Below are 21,033 nucleotides of genomic sequence, written 5' to 3' on the forward strand. Positions count from 1 at the left end.
TAGGCCAGGGAACCACATGGATTTAATGCAACGGCTGAATCGATAGGACTTAATTTAGCTATCATAGCACAGTAATGTGTCATTTTTAATGGCTCTGGTACTAAATTCAATTCAGAGACAGCTTAGCTAATGGGAGTGATATTTGGCAGTGATTTGCTAGCCAGAAGTACAGTAAATGGAAGCTTGGCCAGGGATCTAGGTCTTGGACTAAACTAGGCCCTGTTGGTCACTGTAACATAAGCAAAGCCCAAACAACTGTAGGAAAATGATGTAGGTCCAAACAAATGCTTATGTTTTCATTTGTTCAAACAGGTGCTACACTATGCGTAGATGTCGCTCACCTCTAATCAATAACCGCTCTCGCACAACATGGCAACAAATATCCCAACACCTGCGTTAACTTTCCACACTCAACAGGGCGACAAAAGCAATAGCCTTCCTTTCCCTGCTGTGAATTATTCAGTGAACCTCTCCAAGCTATGAAAGGTGAACGCACACCAAGGCCTGCATTACCAATACACAGGCAGACACACCCTCACAAACACAGATAGCAGGCCTCCCATGAGTCCATTAAAGTTCAAACAAGACGTAAAAAAAATATATACTTCACCCAAAAGGGTCTTTCTTCGTCAATCTAAAAACCAAGATCACAACAACAACAAATCATAATGCCTGTAGCACCACGTCATGTGACTACTCCCTGTAGCTTGGCATCATTAGGAGTCAAACATGGTTCACTCCATGCTCTTTTCTAATTGTGTTAAAGAGCACTGTTACCAGGAGGAGAGACCAGAGCAGCAACGCGCAAACGCAACACAACACACAGCGCAGACAGGCACACAGGCAGGCAGGCAGGCAGGCAGGCAGGCAGACAGACAGACAGACAGACAGACAGACAGACAGACAGACAGACAGACAGACAGACAGACAGACAGACAGACAGACAGGCAGACAGGCAGACAGGCAGGCAGGCAGGCAGGCAGGCAGGCAGACAGACAGACAGACAGACAGACAGACTGACAGACAGACAGGGAGACAGACAGGCAGACAGACAGACAGGCAGACAGACAGACAGACAGACAGACAGACAGACAGACAGGCAGGCAGACAGACAGACAGACAGACAGACAGACAGACAGACAGACAGACAGACAGACAGACAGACAGACAGACAGACAGACAGGCAGACAGGCAGGCAGGCAGGCAGGCAGACAGACAGACAGACAGACAGACAGACAGACAGACTGACAGACAGACAGGGAGACAGACAGGCAGACAGACAGACAGGCAGACAGACAGACAGACAGACAGACAGACAGACAGACAGACAGACAGACAGACAGACAGACAGACAGGCAGGGAGACAGGCAGACAGACAGGCAGGGAGACAGGCAGACAGACAGACAGACAGACAGGCAGGGAGACAGACAGACAAACAGACAGACAGACAGACAGACAGACAGACAGACAGACAGACAGACAGACAGACAGACAGACAGACAGACAGACAGACAGACAGACAGACAGACAGACAGACAGGGAGACAGGCAGGGAGACAGGCAGGGAGACAGGCAGACAGACAGACAGACCGTCAGACAGGCAGACAGATAATAGATAGGCTAGATGGAAAATAAGATACAAGGCAAGCCTGGTCTCCCGTGGCTGCCTTCTCTATTTGCTGAGGTTAGCGACTCACAGCTGATAATGCATGTTGTAATTAATATAAAAGCAGGATACAATATGTGGGGAGAGCCTTGTAGTGCATCAGGGCCACAGGAGAACAACTCACTCCTCTCCTCCTGTTGTCCTCCTTTTCTCATGTACACACACACTTGCTCTACCCATCACAGCAATTTCACTGTTTTTATTTTCTTCAGTACATCCCTTGGACTTTAAAATACAATTGATTTAGCACCGTCATTGAATTGAATTCAAATTCCCAAGAAACTAAGGGACTGAAAAAGAGGAAGGGGCACTGAAAAATAGGTATGATGCAGAGTGAGGCGGGGGACTACACTGGTGTAGTGTATACTGTAGTACCACTTCCTGCAACGGCTGGGCCTGGGAGGCTCCTCTACTGAACATGTCCCATATTGCTGACACACCAGAAACATAAATCATCATAAATCATAGACAGCTGACATTTCAAGACTCATATGCAGTTAAATTCCTTGCACATTTTTGTTGAATTTGACACGTAATTACAGACACGCCAAAAAAAGATGTTCAAAAGTGAAGGTGCTCTTCTAGTAAACAACTGAGCATTTTTACAACACCTACAATTATCCTCCAAGAATAAAAAGGAAACATTAATTAAGGATCTAATAATTCACCATTGTGTGTTTTAAGAGATAGGCGTGGCTGGCAGGCAGTGTGTACAGTGGGGAATTTACTTCAGGGCAAAATAAGTCTTCATTGCACTGAATGGCACATTACATGTGCAATCATTCCATCAGAAAGCACAGATAAAAACTTGATTACACACCATTGAGCGCTATGTGATTTACAACCTTAACCACGTTTCCATCCACAGTCTTTATGTGAGTAAAGTCATAGTGTATAAAAAAAAAAATCACGAAAGCTGTGACGGAAACAGGAGGTTTCGGTACAATTTTATAAATGCCAACCGACAATTTTTGTTAATTCGACATGGTCGGATCTTTTTGTATCAGTAAAATGTGTTAATGTGAGAAATGGCGGTAGAAACGCCTTTATGTGTACATACTGATATAATAACCATCATATCGAAATAAACGTGGAGTCACGCGATGATTTGGTGTGTTGTCTTCTCACTACGTCTCGGGAAACCATGCCGTTTTTTCAGCTACACATTAAATAAATTATGATGAACAGCACAGGGTGTTGAAAGTGCAAGGTGATGAGCTGATGTTCCTTTCCAATAATTATAGAGGGTCTTAATCTGGTGACATGATGATCAAAATTTGGCTGCTGTTTGACAAATTAAAATAATCCATAATAATCTCATAATGTAGGATATACCCGCACTGTATCTGCGATCTTTAGGCTAGATCGCTTGTGGGCACATTTGCTATACAACACAAAAAAGTGTGTAGAGTTGAAAATGAGATGGAAACCCATTTACCTTGTATTTTTTATTCGGTACGTGGGAATTTTACCGCGAAAGTAATTTTTATATGCACTACGTTATCACTCACAGACTTTTATCCACATCAAGTCAAATTGATGGAAACACATCTCTGGAAAATGCGCAGATTTATTTATGCAGATTTTTTTCATATTCACATGCAAATCTGTCGCCAATTCGATGGAAACCTAGCTACTGACTCACAGACATGAGACCATAACTCCTCAATCTGACAAGTGATTGACTAAAAAACACATCTACAACACACATGACAACATCTTAGAATACAACTGAAATATTTCAAATGACAAAACAACAATAAAAGTATTGCTCTTATACACCCCTAAGTAGTAGTTATTATGAACATGCATGGCATGAGGTGCAATAGGTATGAAACAGTGGAGGATCCTCAGAGGAGGAAGGGGAGGACCAGGAATTTCATATAAATAAAAATACTGAAACTTTAAAAAAGCTATTAGTTTTAGTTAAAACTATACTAAATATATTCACGTCACCAAATAACTGATTAAAAAAACACTGTTTCGCAATGAAGGTCTACAGTAGCCTCAACAGCACTCTGTGTAGTGTAGCCAGAGGACAGCTATTTTTGTCCTCCTCTGGGTATATTCACTTCAATACAAAACTAAGGAGGCTCATGGTTCTCACCCCCTTCCATAGATTTACACAGTAATTATGATGACTTCTGGAGGGCGTCCTCCAACTTATCAGAGCTCTTGCAGCATAAACTGACATGTTGTCCATCCAATCAAAGGATCAGAGAATGAATCTAGTACTGGAAGCATAAGCCACAGCTAGCTAGCACAGCAGTGCATAACATGAGGTGAGTAGTTGATTCGAAGAGAGAAAAATACAATAATTGAACAGTTTTTAACAAATTAATTTCTTCCAAAATAAATAAGCAGCAGAGAGCGACAGCGACAGCTATATTTTATTGTATATTTTTTTTCAATTTCACCTACTTAGCTAGCTAGCTAATGCAGCTAATTTAGCCTACTCAACAACCTGACTCAAACAGAGAAGAATCTCTGATAGGAGAAGTGCAAATGGAGCACAAATTGAGTCTGATGCCAAGCAGAAATTACAAGAAGAAGCATTTTAAATCTGCATTTAAAAAACACAGCAAGATATTTCTTATGCGTTTAATCTTTTTTTCCTGAGTGAAAAACGCAGAATTCTTCATTAACACAACCCATAAATTTAACTTGCTAGTTAATCTAAGTAAGTGGCTGAATTAATAAAGTGACGTAGCATCATATTGTGTTAGCGTTCTGCCGTGTTTGAGAAGTCAAAGCCCTTTGGATGAGTTATTTGTACAGCTGCCACTATCCTGAGTACCTTGCTGCTTTTTCTCGTCTCTGTTCTTACCCGTCTGCTCCTCCCCATCTTCTCAGAGCAGAGCAGGCAGGCCCGTTGCCCTAGCGACTCCAGACTCCACACAGACACAACCTGTAGCCTATACATGCTGCTCCAGAGCCAGTACCATTCTTCCTTCAGACAAGCATGCATCAGAAATGTGTTCATTTGCACAATGTCTCTCATTCACAATCACTTGTAAATGTCCAAACTCACCAAAAAGTACCTATATATGTATAACCTTATGAGCTGGAATGCCTGTCTTTGCAATTTGTTTATTTTCGTTTTCACTAGTTAGCATATTTAGCTACCAGCCTCCATTAAAATGAGCTATTACTTGTGCTAATTTTGTTAGCATTGTGGTAATACATGCCCAATGGGCTTTTTTTCTTTTTTTTGGGCGCCCCCTTGTGTACTAAGCTTGGAATTCCGTATATGCAGGTATGAGAGAAGGACGATAATGATGACATGGAAATCTGGATACCACTCGTCCCCTACATGGAGAGGTGTTTTCGCCTGGTCAAATATAGCTGTTGTGTTGTGCACTGAAGTCCAAAAGCGAAGGGAAAAGGTGAGAGGAGGAGAACACGTAGATGTGATGATGCAGTTTGTATGGCTGCTATGAAAGTGCACTGTGTGTGCGCGGGTGATAAGGGGTGTATTCATTCTACCGATTCTGTTGCAAAAAGTTTCTTAAACAGTAGCAAATGGAACAAATGGGATGGACCTACCTGAATTTGTCCAATAGAAATTCTCGTTTTAGTTGCAACACGGTTTTGCAACTGTTGGGACTAATGATTACACCCTAGATCAGCTAGGTGCAGGAAAGAGTGTGCAAGGCAGTATTGAATGTGTCACTGTCTGTCACCTTGTCTCTCGACCTGTGTACCTACTTTCATTCACAGACTAGGTTGTAGCAACCTCATGATGGGTATAGGGCAAATTCAAGAATCATGTAGTAGCTTAAACCTATCAATGTGACATTGAACTGTGTGAATGGAATATGAATGACAGTCATCCAATATTTTGTAAAAGAAATAAGGTAATGCTCATAAAAATATAACAAATCCTGGTGTAAAATAAGCTTACACATATCTTAAGAATATGATCATAAAACTACAACTCCGGGAATGTGTTTCAGCTCAGTTGTAGGTTGAATTGGCATCTATGTTATGGGGCTAGGAGGGAGGGATGTGTGGGTAGCAGAGGGGTGGGGGACTGCAACAAGTGAGGCTCGAGCCTCTCTCTCCCTACTACCCATAGTGATTAGGCATGCCAGCCAACAGGCCCCTGCATCTGAACACTAATCAAATAGGAAACGTAGGCCCAGACACAAAACAATTGTCTGAACAGTGCAGTCAGGCCACTCAACGACACATTGTTTTGATGGGGGGAGATCCAAACAAAGTCAGTCCAGTTGGCGAGACCTACTTATATTAGAACACCTTCCAAAACTGACAAATTCCACGGTTCAACAGCACTGAAAGCTCGGGAGGCTAGACGTAGGCTACGCAGGGAGGCAGAGTGTACGATTATGGAGCAAAGAGCGTTTAGTACTAAGCATAGGCACTTAAAGAAACAGGCCCTTTATTACATGTCCAATGATAACAACAGAAGCCACTGTATATTGTACAGTATATCATATTATTGGCATGAATCCTTGTCACCATCACGATCAATGTGTTTTTACAGCCCAATCCTTTACCAGAGAATGAAATGTAAACACTAGTGTTTTCTCTCCGGCCGTGCAGAGCTCAGATAACCTACACATAACCTTTGTGGGAACTACAACCAGCAGCCCTCAAGCGTTGAGAGAAAAACCGAGTGGCAGAAAGTCAACTCCCACAATATTTCTTCATAACAAACAAACTATGCACAAGTCATAAAAAAACTGTCTCAATAGCAATGTGCATATATTGGAGGAAAATTAACATCTTGGCTAATATGTAGGACTACTGATTGAAAAACAGCCATGTAAAAGACAGGAGGAGGCACAAAGAACAAATTCATTACAACAGATCATATTCAGCAACCATTAATTCTATTCGCCGCCTTAATTGGATGTAGCACAGAGAAGACTGAAATGTAATTTCATTAATTAAAAGACAAGCGAGCACAGCAACTGACGAACGGCACCACGGCACTGATCGTTTGCTAAGATCCAGACAGACCCTAGTTTTCACTATCCATGTGTAACAAAACATCATCAGGGGTGCTTGGTGGTAGCGGTGCGTGTGGTCAAAATGGGGGTGGGGGGTGGGGTGTGGGGTGGGGGGGTTAGGACAGTCATAGCTAAGCCAAAGTAAGAAATCAACGGTAGCATAAAGGCTTCATCCCCTCTGACAAAGGTATAATCCAATCAAAGACAATAGAGCACTGAAGTGTAAATAACACAAAACGAATCATTCTCATTGGGTTCTAATGTCAGGTATGAATGGAGAGAAACCAGGGAGAGCTCAAAGCGATGTCTCCTTCGCAGTGAAGAACCTCATCATCTCCGGCAAGCCTAACTTTCACCAAATGAGAGGTAGCCATGGGCTATATATAAAAAATGCATATCAAAGCAAAGAAAAATGGATGCCAGAGATTCAAACTAAATAAATGTGCATATCTAACTATCAAATTGCCTTCCCCTCTCCAACTAGAATAGAGTACAGTACACACACCTGTGTTGCTATATGCAGATTTCAATGTTGTGTTCACTCATATTAGTCCTCATCATATTTGGGGTATATACAACTCAAACTACTAAAATATGATATGGAAATGAGTGTGCATAATGTGGGGGACATGGCCATTAACGACAGAGTTTTAGGGCCTGGTTAAGCACAGGCCACTAGAATATACACTCTACTGTTATAGAGCTAAATATCCTCTGTTATTCATGACACAAGACCTACAGTCTAAGAATACTGTTTTCACTGTTATATCAGCAATTATATTCTGCACTGCATTTCACATTACTGTCAAGAAGTACTGTATAATACAAAATCAGTGTAACAATAAATATATTATTAATAGTGATGCAGTTGTGACAAAATAGGTGGGTAAAGTCTGATCGTCAACACACTGTACAACATAGCCTAAGCTACAATGCACATACTTTTTTACATTTGCACAAAGATAATCTGATAGCACATCCATTATTAGCCTGCAGTTACAGCGCTATAGTCTCTTAGTAAACAAGGTACAGAAACGCACAAGCAACCTCCTGCTTTGGTAAAACTGTACACAACAATAAGTTGTAGTAAAATGTTCATTGCTGCCACAATAAAAAACGACATCTCTCCATCCTAAAACACCTAATGAACAGTCAGTATAGAAACGAGCCTAAACAAATGACTTGTCAAGCACCTTCACGTTAGTTTATTGCTGCTCCTGATTTTCTTTAATGGCATATTTAATTAGCTAATTATCAAAATAATATTTCTCACAAGTGGAGTCGATGACAATTGCTTAGGTCAAAACATTGCGAGGGACATTGGAAACTGCCTTGAGTATATCAACCATCTGCCACGAAACTAAACAGGCTATCTAATCTCTTCAGTATAAACAAAAGCATGCCTCATTTCTACACTTATTCTGTAAAAGAACTCCTCCATATTGAGCTTTAAACCGCTGCTCGGCCCCATTTTGCTATGGGTGTTAATTGTGTTTTAATTTACCTTAGGCATTGCACTCTTGACTATCCAACTCGGGACAACGCCGCGGCTATTCAAAGGGAATAAGCCTCTATTATAGCTAGACAGATGCAGCTCAGTGACTTTGCATAACACTTAAATCTGCTTTCATTCCTAATAGGCTTGAGCTCGTGCTGCTCAGATATTAACCAGTCAGTCACTCTGTCGCAATATACACACCCCGAATTCACCAACACGTCATCCCTACAACCTATTTAATACGGATATTAGACCAGATCCCAGATATGAAATCAATAATGAATTATCAACTGTACATTAGGCCTTTACAGTACACCGATGCAATGCAGCATTCCGTTTATTACACGAAAAAGCCATGTTTAAGGCACCAGATCGATCTTCAAATGTAAAGGCACTGTACTTCATGTGCATATAATTGAATTGGGGGGGGGGGGGGGGACACTGCAAAACCACAGGGCGATCAATAAGAAACAATTAAACACATTAACATCAACTGCAAGTAACGTCATTGCTACACTACCAAATCGTGAGGTAGGCCTATAATACCAAATTATGAATTTGACATTGATGGTAGCCCATAAGGTATCCCACTGAATATGACTTTCTCCTTTCTGCATCCAAATCCGACAGCTTTGTTACGCACGCTACAAATCATTATCGTCTCTAATATTGTCTTCAGAAATTATGCTCTTGTCTTTTTAACATTAGGCCACTCCAAAAACGTGCTATTCTATTGTAGTTATGAGCAAGAGATAATCCCTTTCACATTCAATGTCCAACAATCCACGATGTGCACGGCGGCCATATACAAAGACTAGGCAAACCCCATAGCACAAACACACTCTCCCTCTGTCACACACGCTCTCTATCACACAAACACACACTCACACGAGCGCGCGCTCCCTCACACACAGAGAGAGAGAGAGAGAGAGAGAGAGAGAGAGAGAGAGACGCTGGCGCGCGCTCGCACACACACGCACAAACAACCAGTTACTATACACACAAGAATGCCCCTAATCAAAAGACTAAAACAATAACTCACTGCATTGTATCACAACTGACTTTTGACCTAAAAATATCGATTTCCCAAATGCATTTGCTGCAGGCCTACTGCTGAGGTCAACATGGGCGACAACACAGACCAAACGGAGACGATAATGACAGTTCACACCATGTAAAATAACCAACGAATTATACCGTAGGTAAAACACATTTGAAACAACTTCTAACAACAAAAATGTCTACTTCAATATCACCACCAACAAACAACGCTCATTCACATACAACGCCGACGCTGTAACAGGCCTTCAGAACTTTCTGATAAACTATTATAAAGATAGAAAATGTTGTATTACTTACGTGATCGGCTAGGTTGGTCGAAGATCCTGAGAGCTCTTCGTGGTCTGACTTCGAGCTGCCATCCCGCTCGTCAATAACTAGATCTATTGGCATTTTTCCTTTCAAACAACTGATGTACCGGTGGCAAAAATTGTCGCAGAGCTCGTGCACCTAGACCAAGAAGAAATACGGTTTTTCAGGATGGGGACACGCAGGCAGTCCAATAATAGGCCCTAACTACTATTAAGGGCATTATCGGCCAATGCAAGGAAACAATAGTGAAATTGTTGCAGCGCCTATTATTCTCTTGAGACTACTAGAGCAACAAGTTGAACGGCAAAGAATAAACACCATGTGTGAACTCGACAGATACCAGTTGAGGCCAAATCTCCAGACTTCAAATCTGTGATATTAGCATAACAACAACGACAAAGCATTATCAATATGGTCAGTGTATTTATAGGCCCAAGAGTGTGAATTCAATCCAATCACTCTGACCTATATTATGAGTCTCTGTGTGACAATTAAACATTATATTATTTACATTTTTAAATATGAATATTTGTCTCAGGTTAACGTGTTACATCTCATGCAATATTAACTCATTTTCCTCTAAATTCCAATACTGTCAACATTTTACATTTGTGCAACAAACTAGGCTAGCCTACCATACGAGTTATACCGGGCCACATGCATGCATAATCTAATGCTGATCACCTCTCAAATACTATAATCACACAATAAAAATATGAATTGTAAAAATCTTTACCTTTTCTAATTCTAAAAGGTGAAATCGTAATACTTGTATGGCTTGTATCATCTGAAAACAGGAATAAACAAGAATAAAAATCTACATTTTTGGTGTGATAAAATTATGAAAGTATAATGGTAAGCAAAATGCTACACATCATGTTATTTTCACTTCATATAACAAAAACACATGGACTTTCTTGAAGTTTGTGCTATAGGGTTCTCGAGCAAAACAAAGTTAAGCTTCCCACACTTATCGAGGTGGGTGAAATTGGATGGGCTATTGATTTAAGATTTGGAAAATACAAATGTAGGATTATCTAACAACTGCATTAGGCAAGACACATTTGGTGAACCGAGCCAATTTCTGTAGCTACATAGGCAGCGACTGAACTATGACAGCGGCAGAAACAGCCACATCGCTCCCAATGAGTGGCCATGGTGCATTGGAGCAGGATTCGCCCAGCGACAGTCCCAGCACTTTTTCGCCTAATCACAGGCTTCCCTCTCCGCCTCCTGTAGGCACCGTAAGTAATGCTGTGCCACTCGAAACCCCTCAGAGCTTCCCCTTGTTCACTTCATAGAAACCTATCTAACATCTGTGTTGTGCTTTTGCATCAAATCCTCACATATTTACTTTGCGATGCCGAGAACACAAGAGCATAGTTTAAGTCCACAAAACAAGCTAAGTAACAGTTACACCAGGAAGGGAATTGAACGGCAAATGGTGGTCCTGCATAGTGCTTACCAAATTGTCCAACTCTGGATTTGATGAAAATAAAGGTTTTTCTGCTCGGACCTACAATAACACCAAAGATGGGGGATTAATTACTTCTTACAGGCGTCGAGGGCATTTAGTCATGAATCCATTCTAAAAATATATATTTGATTTAGTGCAATAATAGGCTATTGTATAATAAATAAAACATAATTCAAAGTGATATTATATTTGAATTGCATACGGTGTAAACATGAATAACTCAATATCACTAGTGAATTCACGCGTTAACTTCGACTATGTACAGCCTATAACACACTTTTATTTTCAAACGTTCAACTTTAACTTTTAAACTCCCAAAAGTGAAATGTGTAAAAAGTTAACAAGTAGATACGTGTGCCATAAGCACTTGGAAAATCCTATTAGGTTTTTAGTAAATATATTTTAAAAAATGACCTGTTTGGCAAAGACTGCGATGTCCTCGTTGAAGGAGTCGGAGGAGCAGACATCGCCGCCTGCTACCCCTGGCTCCCTCGGAGTGCACGTCGCCAGCTCGCACTTCTCAAAAACCAGCGCGAGCAGCGGGAATAATGGGTGACTGTAAGAGGGGAAACAGAGCCTGAGCACAACCCGGCATCCAGCGCCTCCACACAGGCTTAACACAAGCTAATCACACGGCTACACAGCAAGCTAAAGTTTAGCGTAAAACTAAAGATGCTAGGAGTGCAAACAGTGAAGAATTTGTCAGGAATATAGAACATACTTTCCAAGGTTTTGACTGAGATCACTTTTTGAAATGTATTTTACTTCTCCAAATTCATTCATAAAGTAGTCTACTTTGTAAACAACTTATGAATAAGCTATGTGCACATTGATGGCAAAATACATTGTTTACAAGTTACACCATATGTGTTTGTCTTACATTTTTCCAATGTACTTTACGCACAGACACTAAAGCATTCATTAGTAATGGCTTTTATAATGTTTTGGGGATTATACCAAAAATAAACTCGGACCTTTCAACTGTTTACAAGTAGCCATAACAATAAAGTTGCAGTGTGTTCAAGTCCGTGTTACAATGTGCCAATAAGATGCATCCTTGTATTTAATAAAGGTTTAGTTTTAATTGTACTATAATGGTTATCCATAATATTTTTAAAATATAAGGTATGATAATATCTGATTGCTGATACTCTTAAACCTCTAGGTTTTGACAATACTTTTTCCAAACACAAAATAATGCTTGAAATTGTCTAAACTAAACTTGCTAATGCATATACTCTAAGTTAACTTTTGCAACAAGTAAAACGTCCATAAGTCAAATCACCCTGAAAGCCTAAAATAGATGAATAATAAGGTATGTAATTATAGTCCACCTACCCATAAATTTGATCTTTATCCCTCTTTAAAACATCGTTGACAGCGGAACCCATGCTGTTGGGCATAACGCTAGGATGGGGTGCATGAGCACCGTAGTGCTGGCTGGCATGGATCGGTGGTCCATGGTTCAAGTGATGGACTTGGGGTAGCGGCCGTGGAGCATGCGGGTCTCCGTACATAGACGCCGGGAGCCCGACTCCGTCCATCCCACCATAATGGGCCAGCTCATCGTACTGGAATAAAACAACAACAAAGTCAGAGGATAGAAACCCACGCGTAAATGTGCCCAAAATGTACATATAGTTACAAGGCAACATTGAAGTCATAGTTGGCTATAGTCAAAGCGATATAGTGAAACTACACCAGCATTGGAAAAAGTAGCCTAATCCTTGTGCCATTCCTGTTGCTTTGACATGGCACTCGCCATGGCTAAACTATAGTGTGAATACATTGATAAGGTTTGTAATTACCAAAAACATTCTAGTTCTGAATCCCCGAAGATGGGTTACTTTGGCAAAACACAGAATTACTTAGGAGTCCCTTTAAAAAACTGCTCCACAAATGCCGCGGAGACCGTTGGTTAAACTGAGGCTTTCACTCCGCTTGAAGAGTAAAGGTAGGCTACAGCAAAAATGTCAAATAAAACGGCTTAGATATGAATGCTTTGTAAAGTAGCCGCCACTGACAAGAGGATATCGATATGGAGGCCCTCCTAGTGGATTTGTATAGGTTAGTGTTGGAGATTTAAAACCTACCCTTTGCGCCATCAGGCTGCTCTCCAATAAACTCCTGGATGTGTCGTATATTTAATATCCCAGTCCGGTTACAAAGTGATTTACTGGTACGATTCCTTTTTCAACCAACTTTTCTTAGCAAATTCTCCTATTCTCCAATGTGGTAGAGTACAAGCAGAAGCATCAGGAGTTGTGCAATTTTTCTTGTTTTCCTCTCCCCCCCCAAAAAAAAAATTAAAGCAGCACCTGAAGGTTACAATCGGCCCATCAACAACCTGCATGTAACTAAACTGTCGTGTCTCATGGCTTTTTGCCACTCCAACTGTCAATCAAAGCCAGGGGTTGTCAAGGTAATGAATGAATGATGTTTGGTGATGATGTTCAAGAGAGGGTGAATCTTTTTAGCCCGTTTTCATCCAGCAAGTCCGCGTCCACTTTGTGCCTCCGGATCGCTATCTTGTTTTATTATTACTGTAAAAATAAAAAGAAATTAAGAGATTGCAATTCAGATCTTTCCTTTCCCCGTAGGTATTTAGTCTATCTCGCGGTCTGAGATGAGTGAGTGTCAGCGAGTGTTGGCAGGTTGGCTGCTAGCTTGCTTATAGAACAGAGTCAGTTTGCTGCGCTGATCGGCGGGAGACTGAAATGACGGAACCCGGAAGTAGCGGTGGACATAGCCAGTCCTACAGCAGCTACAGAAAGAGAGGAGAGACCAAATCCTGTGACATGCAGAGTATGCACAAGGACGGCTTCAACTCGGGGGGAGCCAAACAACACAGCTTCTACACTCCCAACCAATTCCATTCGCCGATAAGAGAAATGCAAAAAGAAAAGTACAAAAAGCGTAATATTTGTGTTAATCTGCGATGTATTCAGATCCGAAATAGCGTTTTACTATACATGCCAACGCGGACCTATAACGCTCTGTAATAAGAGTACGAAAAGCCCGAGTTAAGGCGGATGACAAACGTTAACTTGTTCTAGTTTTCACTACTGCAAATAGGCTGAAAGAAATACGCGTGGCACTTCGCACCCGTTATACATAAAACAAGTTATCATCACTCGTGCTTAGTTTTCTCTCCAAAATATTTTAAACTAAGAACCCATCAAGCCATCAAACCTTATCTCTAATCAAATCATATATAGGCCTAACGTCACTGTAAATATATCGGATGCGTTTTGAGTTTCATTTATGAGCATGACGCTTACTTGTTATGTTGTGTTGTGGGTATAGTCGGTGTGCCTAATATGATATATATCGGGAATACCTTCCAATCGTACAGCTAATTGTGAACGAGGCTGATGAGCAAATTAAACGATATGACGCACCCTCAACCCAGAATGAACTTTTCCAAATAGAAAAAAAGCTTTTGTAGAGAAAGTAATGTTGTATGTTTCTTTCGTCCAATCCCCTCTCACGATAAAAATCCGTGCCTTACCTCAGAGTAGTCAATTATCAAAGCTCCACAATATCATCAATCATGTGCAGTTTGAAGTTTGGAGGAGGAGCAACGCTCCGGCCATCGATTGCACCGAGGCTAGCCCTTCTTCACTGAGCCCGAGCTTTTTTACGCACAAAACCGAAACAGGCCACCTATCCCTTTTAATATTTACCTCCATCCATGATAATATACACTGTTACGTAGATAGCATCGTCGTTATATTGATATGTTTTCAGGCTCAGTGACATTTTTGGTTGTTGAAATGAACCATTCACAGGTTGGATGAGCTAGTGGGTTGGATTCAGCTCTATGGTCAATAAACTCCCAACAAATGCGCCATACGGTTGCTTGGGTTGACAATATAAATAGCAATTAAAAATATGTAATAAATGAAGCACCGTCACAACAATTATGTTTGTTGGCATAAGGGGGTGGGAAGCCCTACAAGAAAAAGTAGGACTGCAGGGTTGACAAACGACTGTGTGGACATTTCAACGTGCAATAGCCCGAGAAGGAACTATAGTGTTAGGCGCAGAGCGGCATGGCAGCTTCTCCAAATACCTCTGACCGCTGCTATATTCTGTTAACAGGACCAGTGGCTGGCTGCGTGAGCTTTTGAAGAGTGTTCTTTTGATATTAGATCTACTGCTTATAATGCTATCGTGCACTATGACTTGTACACACTAACGCTTGCCTTTCCCTCCCGGACAAACACGGTAAGTGAATCATATGTCCTTTGTTATAACTCGAAAAACGGAAGGTTCTCCAACAGTGCAGTTGTGGAATGTCAGAAAGCCAGGCTATTTAAAGTAGCTGTAGTATTAGGGCTGCTGTAAATGTGTATAATGATTCAGTCGCAGTACAGCTATCCAAAACAGGAAAGTCACATTTTCAAGCGTTCGATAAATAAAACGTGCTACCTATTCACGTTATACGGTCAAAATCGTATACAAAGTTAAAAAATAATAATATTTTAGAATCTACATATGTATTTTGGCCTAAGGGGGGGGTGTAAACATTCGAAGAGCTTGTGAAAATTGCTGTAGTGATTATGCGTAATAGCCTTGCTCTTTCAAAATGCACCTTAACTTTTTGAGCATTTAAATGTTATATCTTTTCAATTCATATAACACCATATTTTGAATGTTTAGGAGTGCATTTCAAAAGTTTATTTGAGATATTTTACTTAAAGTTCTTTGTACAACCTAAAGACATGCTATTCATTACAATTTAATGCAATGGTAAATCCTAAATATAGCCTCTATCTATCAGCATTAAAATCTAACATAAATCAGAATTACATCAAATAAATCAGAATCATGTCAGTGAGACATTATAGTTTAGTAATGGCAACTTTTATACACTTAATGTTCGTCCTGTATATTGTATTTCAATCCTTATACTTAATAGGCTGCTAATTAATATTTAATTATACCATTACATTAACCTTATAAAACATAGAACATAGCCTAGATTAAATATAGGATACCTCAAACCTGTTCTCATGGTTTTGGAAACCAAGTGTTTGCAAACTTAGACGTTTCAAGTGTCCCATATCATGCCCAAGTAGGCCTACCCATTATGCTTTGCATTATATTTCCAATAAGTGGATTTCCCATTGAGTGATTTTTCAGACTTGAGGACTCATACATATGAAAAAAATCAGTGTTCAAGTATTCTCTTAACTCCGTCAACATGCGGATCCCTCGCCTCTGCAGAAGATGGCATTAACAGGCGGTAACATTTCATCTGGTGGTGTCAAATTGAGGTCAGTTAGGGTTAAAGCTCTCGGTGTCGGTGTAGGACATGGCCAGCTGCGTTTGGATTCATTAGGGGGCAGCGGATCCATTTCAAGGAAAACACTACTGAGACGAGGCTAAAGATCCACTCCGTGTCACATCCTAAAAGTGCACCACTGTAACAAAGTAACCCCAAAACTCCCATTTCAAAACAGACACCAATCTTCACTCTCGAAGCGGCCATCCTCTCCCCTACGCCATGGCTTCCTCTAAAGAAGCCCGGTAGCCTAGCCTTGTTGCTAAATATGGAGAAATGTTTTGTTGATTCAATTCCTTCAAAAAGGTCACTGATACGAATCGGGGTTTAAATCCCTTTAGTGACCTTAAATACTTCTGAAGAAATAATCGCTGCTTAACCACAGGAACAAATAAAATCGGCCTAATCTTGTTTGTAACTTTGTTCTGAGTTGGCCCTCCTTAGTATTTGAGATTATGCAAATAGGAAAAGATAATGTATAGAAAGACCACAGATAAGAGTAGATCATAGACTTTTCTGAAGGGGCCAGAAAACCAACAACTGTTCCCTAATCTCTTTCAGTAGCCTTAAGGTCAATACAAAGACAATTTTGAATTGCATTAGGGTATTTGATTTATGGTTATTTTCTTACGTTTTATAGTAGGCTAGTGTTCAATTGATGTTCAGAGAATATCAATAATTTATTGCATAATTATAATCTAGTTATTAACTAACTATTAATTTGTATCGTTTTGCTTACCTCAATGTTTAGGCTACATGATCTACAGTGAAGTTAGCTTTGTTTATACGTGGCCTTGTAAATGTTACAGCATTTATGGCATTACCTCACCAGGCTGAACTCTTTCTGACCCCACGTGAAATGTGACTAGGGACCCAGAAAGTGGAGAGCAACTCAAATACTTGTAAAAGTTTCGCGACTAACTGTAAATTCTTCGGCTCCAAAGCCGCATTTTCCACTCTATGGATTCTCAGAGTCTGGTGTCCGAGGAGGGTGAGATAGATAGATAGATGGAGGGGGGGGGTAGGCAGAATGTAACTGTGGCTTTCTCCCTTGAAAATCTGTGGGATCGGTCTCAAAGACACTTAGCATGCCTAATGCATAAAATATGCAGCCCTCTAGTGACATCTGGCGGATTGAACAAACACCAAATGTTGAAGCGCGACACTATTACAAATGATTTCAAAATAGGTCATCTTTATGAAATACACATTTTCGTGACAACCAAAAATATGCGCTGCAAATTTGATCATAACGAATTAATTTGATATATAAACCATAAGCCCATAAGTTTGAATTGCAATTGAAGGTATTTTACAGTTGAAAATTGGCCTATTTGAAAAATATATTTTGTGAGGAGAGACTTTTGTTTGGAATGCCTTACGTAGGCCCTATATTTAATAAATATTTTGAGCATAATTTGTATCCCACAGAACAATTTTTATGAGTGAAATATGTACCACGCAGGGCAATGGGTAAGATCAAAATAAAGGTAACCAACATTGTACCATTCGTTTTAAGATTACCATTAAATTGACGAGAAACACAGTGACAGTTGGGACCATCATTAGTTATGGTTTCTGGCTCAATTAATGTAAATGAATTTACTGGTACAGAGGCCATTCATCCGCTCAATGCAATTACACAAAGGTGTTTTTTTCTGTACACGAAAGCTCCCCCCAATAGATAACTGCTGTAATAAAAAAATGGCACATGAAACTCTGATGAAATACTTGAAATTCAATTTAGTTTTATCAGGGGAAAATATGTTGAATGCACGTTAATGTGAAATGATGACGATGATGATTATTATTAGGCTATTTATTTGGCTGTTATTATTACTGTTGCAATCCGTTGTTCGTGTAATGTTGTCAAATAAAATGAATAACAAAGACACAGTTTCACTCTTATCAGAAATCATACAAATATGCTTGATTTATTTTGCCATAAACCCGTTTGAATTACTGTCATATTTCTGAAAATAAAGATCTTTTAGAATGTCTCTGCAATGTATTATTTAATCCCCGTCGATATCGTCCAAACATATTCATGTAGCGCCACTATCAATTCCATTATATATAATACAATCCCCCAAGGTCAATACAAATGAGATTATGTTTAGTCGTAATACTGGTTTGATATATCCAAAACGAATTTCCAAACCAACCACAATTTCTCATAAGGACACTCAGGTTCCCTTGCAAATTATAGGCTATCATACTTTTTACACAGAGGTAGGCTAGGTAGCGCTGCCGTCCCTCCCCGGCGGAAGCACGGTTTCAGCCAGGCATGGCGAGATTAGTGACTGTGGCAAGGACTACAGTCATATGCATCAAATGCTACTGTAATTACCTTGTATTGTTTGTTTATCCTGAAACACTGGGTGTGAAAGACTAGCGTAACTATAGCCTAATCCTTTGTCTCCTTCATATCGAACTGGCTGAGCATATATAAAGAAATGTGTAGCTAGACTATCAGTTATTTTGGGATTGACTAGGTGGACACGTATAGTGCCCATCTCCCCACATTACGACATGTAATAGAGAGAAGTTTAAGTGGAGCCCGAGAAACCGATAAGTTAATAGCGGTGACCCTCTCTCGGTGCCTCTGTCGCTCATCATTTCTCAGACTTAAGGGGCTTAAAGAGGCAGTAGGACCCACCTTTTATTACACATCAAACGCTCCCTTCCTTATCTAGGCCTACATTATAGGAAAGACGCATCGTTGGCTGTTATGCGGATTTGGAAATAGAAACATGTCCAATAAAGTCACCCTCCCTAGCTGATCAAAGGGAAATATGGCTTTAGGCACCAAAGACACTACCCCGTCTATTTAAGCCGTTATTAAATTGTCTTAATTCCCCTCTCCACTTTAAGCTTAACATAAATTCCACCCTTGAGTTGTTTGTCCAATACAGAGGGGAAAAAATATAAGTGTTAAGTCTTTTCATGGTTGCATTATGCCTCGGAATTGAGTGAAATCGGACAGAATAATCAAGAACGCAAATAGAATGCGTTGAGTTGCCCTCTGGACAATTGGAGATGCTTTTATGCCAGTGTTGATGGCAGACGTGTTAAGATTCATAATTACCCATGCAGCGTTAACACTCGGAATGTTTGTCAGACACACATCCAACAAAACAGATAACTATAGGCCTATCTTAACTCAAGCTCCAGACACTGCACGAAAACCGCAGTATGGATTTAAAGCTGCTTAAGACATCCATGTAATGAAGCCTATGCGTAAAAAGTCGATGTTAGCAAAGTTTTCATATTTGTTAACTCGAAAATCTGTAATAACATTCTTGGATAAATGTTAAACGCTGTATCTCCAGTTGAGTCACCTGTGCCATTATCGTTTACTCTCCCCATGTGTGTAAAAGTCAAGTGCCCTATGCTGTGATAATAAAGTTTACTATGGCAAGCTCAACATTCGAGGTATCTGTGTGTGTATTTGTAATAGTCCTTAAAGCATTAAATATGTGTGATGACATTTCATGTTTTCTGTTTTGCGTTATTTCACATAAGCCTAGTAGATATAAAGATCCTACAGTCAAGCACAGCCTTGTTAGACTTGATTAAAGCTTGAATCCTTAATTGAAACAATAACAAATGGGGCTCTCACCTTTATTTTGGTAAAAAGCTGAGGGATGGGCCTGGATAAATGTATCCACTACTATATTCATATATACATATTCTTCAAGAATCAATGGGTATATATAATTGATTTATATGTCCATCAATGGATGTAGCAACTAAGGATTCCAGCTTTAAAGGTATAGTTTTGTAATAAAATAAATTGAAACAAACTATTGACAGTTCTGCTCACCCGATGACAAGCTGAAGTTGACAAAACAGCTATTAAGAAACCCAAGAGGTTTCATGATGTAACTAGTGAAAGGTCATATGAATCCAAGAGTTTGGTCTCTCAGTCTCTGACTACTCTGAATGCAGTGAGCGTCCTGTTTATTTCATATGATTTACAGTTCCCAGGTCACATTTCTGTTGGAAACCCTCAGTGACTGACCTCATTGATACTCACACGAGCCCTCGAGATTGCAAACACCGGCTGGCGTACATTTAAAAACACACACCAATCAACCAGTCTCCGTTAACTTAAATCACATCTCATCCATGACATCTCAGATGATTGTAAGAGAAAAAGAAAAAAATTAAAGATGCTGGTAAACAAATGCAGATGGCATGTTTGTTACTATTTTGTTTTCTTCCTGCTCCTTCCTGTCTCTGTGTTGTGTTTTCCCCCTCTATCCCCTCTATCCCCTCCCCACCCTCTCCAAACCCCCCTCAGTTCTGCAGGAGTTCACATGATCAAACAAGGTACCCAGGTAATTACCACACATTGTCAAATAAAGCGACCGCTGATTCAAATGAGGAGTGAAATATCAAAGACCAGCGTTGCCTTTGCAGCCAGCCACTTATCCACATAGGAGACAGAGAGGAGATCTGAACAGTAAAGGGACCTGCCGAGAGGAGAGGCACTGACAACAGTCAGACACCAATTCTTTAGATAAATATCACTGCAACCAAACATGCTGGAGTTCACCTATTATAGAATAGTATAGCCTGTACCACACGTTCTAGACGTCCATATTCAACACCTATGTATCCTCAGGGTGACTGTGAGAGCAACCTTACCAATAGATATTCTATATGTTTCTGATTACACTTCTGGTTTACTACTCCATGAGTCAACTCAAAGGTCAAAGGTTGTCAATCTCACCAGTGAGTCTGCTTGTTG

The 21,033-nt window shown here is 40.2% G+C and overlaps 1 protein-coding gene across 4 annotated transcripts in view; it reads right to left on the minus strand.

Annotated features, from left to right (window-relative positions):
* The window catches only part of LOC106611108 (homeobox protein Meis2), a 120,399-nt gene extending 106,010 nt beyond the window's left edge, over positions 1-14,389 (minus strand). Inside the window, exons 1-6 of one of the 4 annotated variants that reach the window (XM_045723555.1) lie at positions 13,081-14,389; positions 12,326-12,558; positions 11,402-11,543; positions 10,976-11,026; positions 10,247-10,297; positions 9,499-9,648 (exon numbers count right to left, since the gene is read on the minus strand). In XM_045723555.1, coding sequence (XP_045579511.1) covers positions 9,499-9,648; positions 10,247-10,297; positions 10,976-11,026; positions 11,402-11,543; positions 12,326-12,558; positions 13,081-13,092 — 639 coding nt within the window. In that variant the 5' untranslated portion in view covers positions 13,093-14,389. The other 3 variants (XM_045723554.1, XM_045723557.1, XM_045723556.1) reach the window with 3 other exon arrangements.
* Positions 14,390-21,033: the final 6,644 nt, after the last annotated feature.

Source organism: Salmo salar, chromosome ssa09 (assembly GCF_905237065.1).
Source record: "Salmo salar chromosome ssa09, Ssal_v3.1, whole genome shotgun sequence".
Classification (NCBI taxonomy): Eukaryota; Metazoa; Chordata; class Actinopteri; order Salmoniformes; family Salmonidae; genus Salmo; species Salmo salar.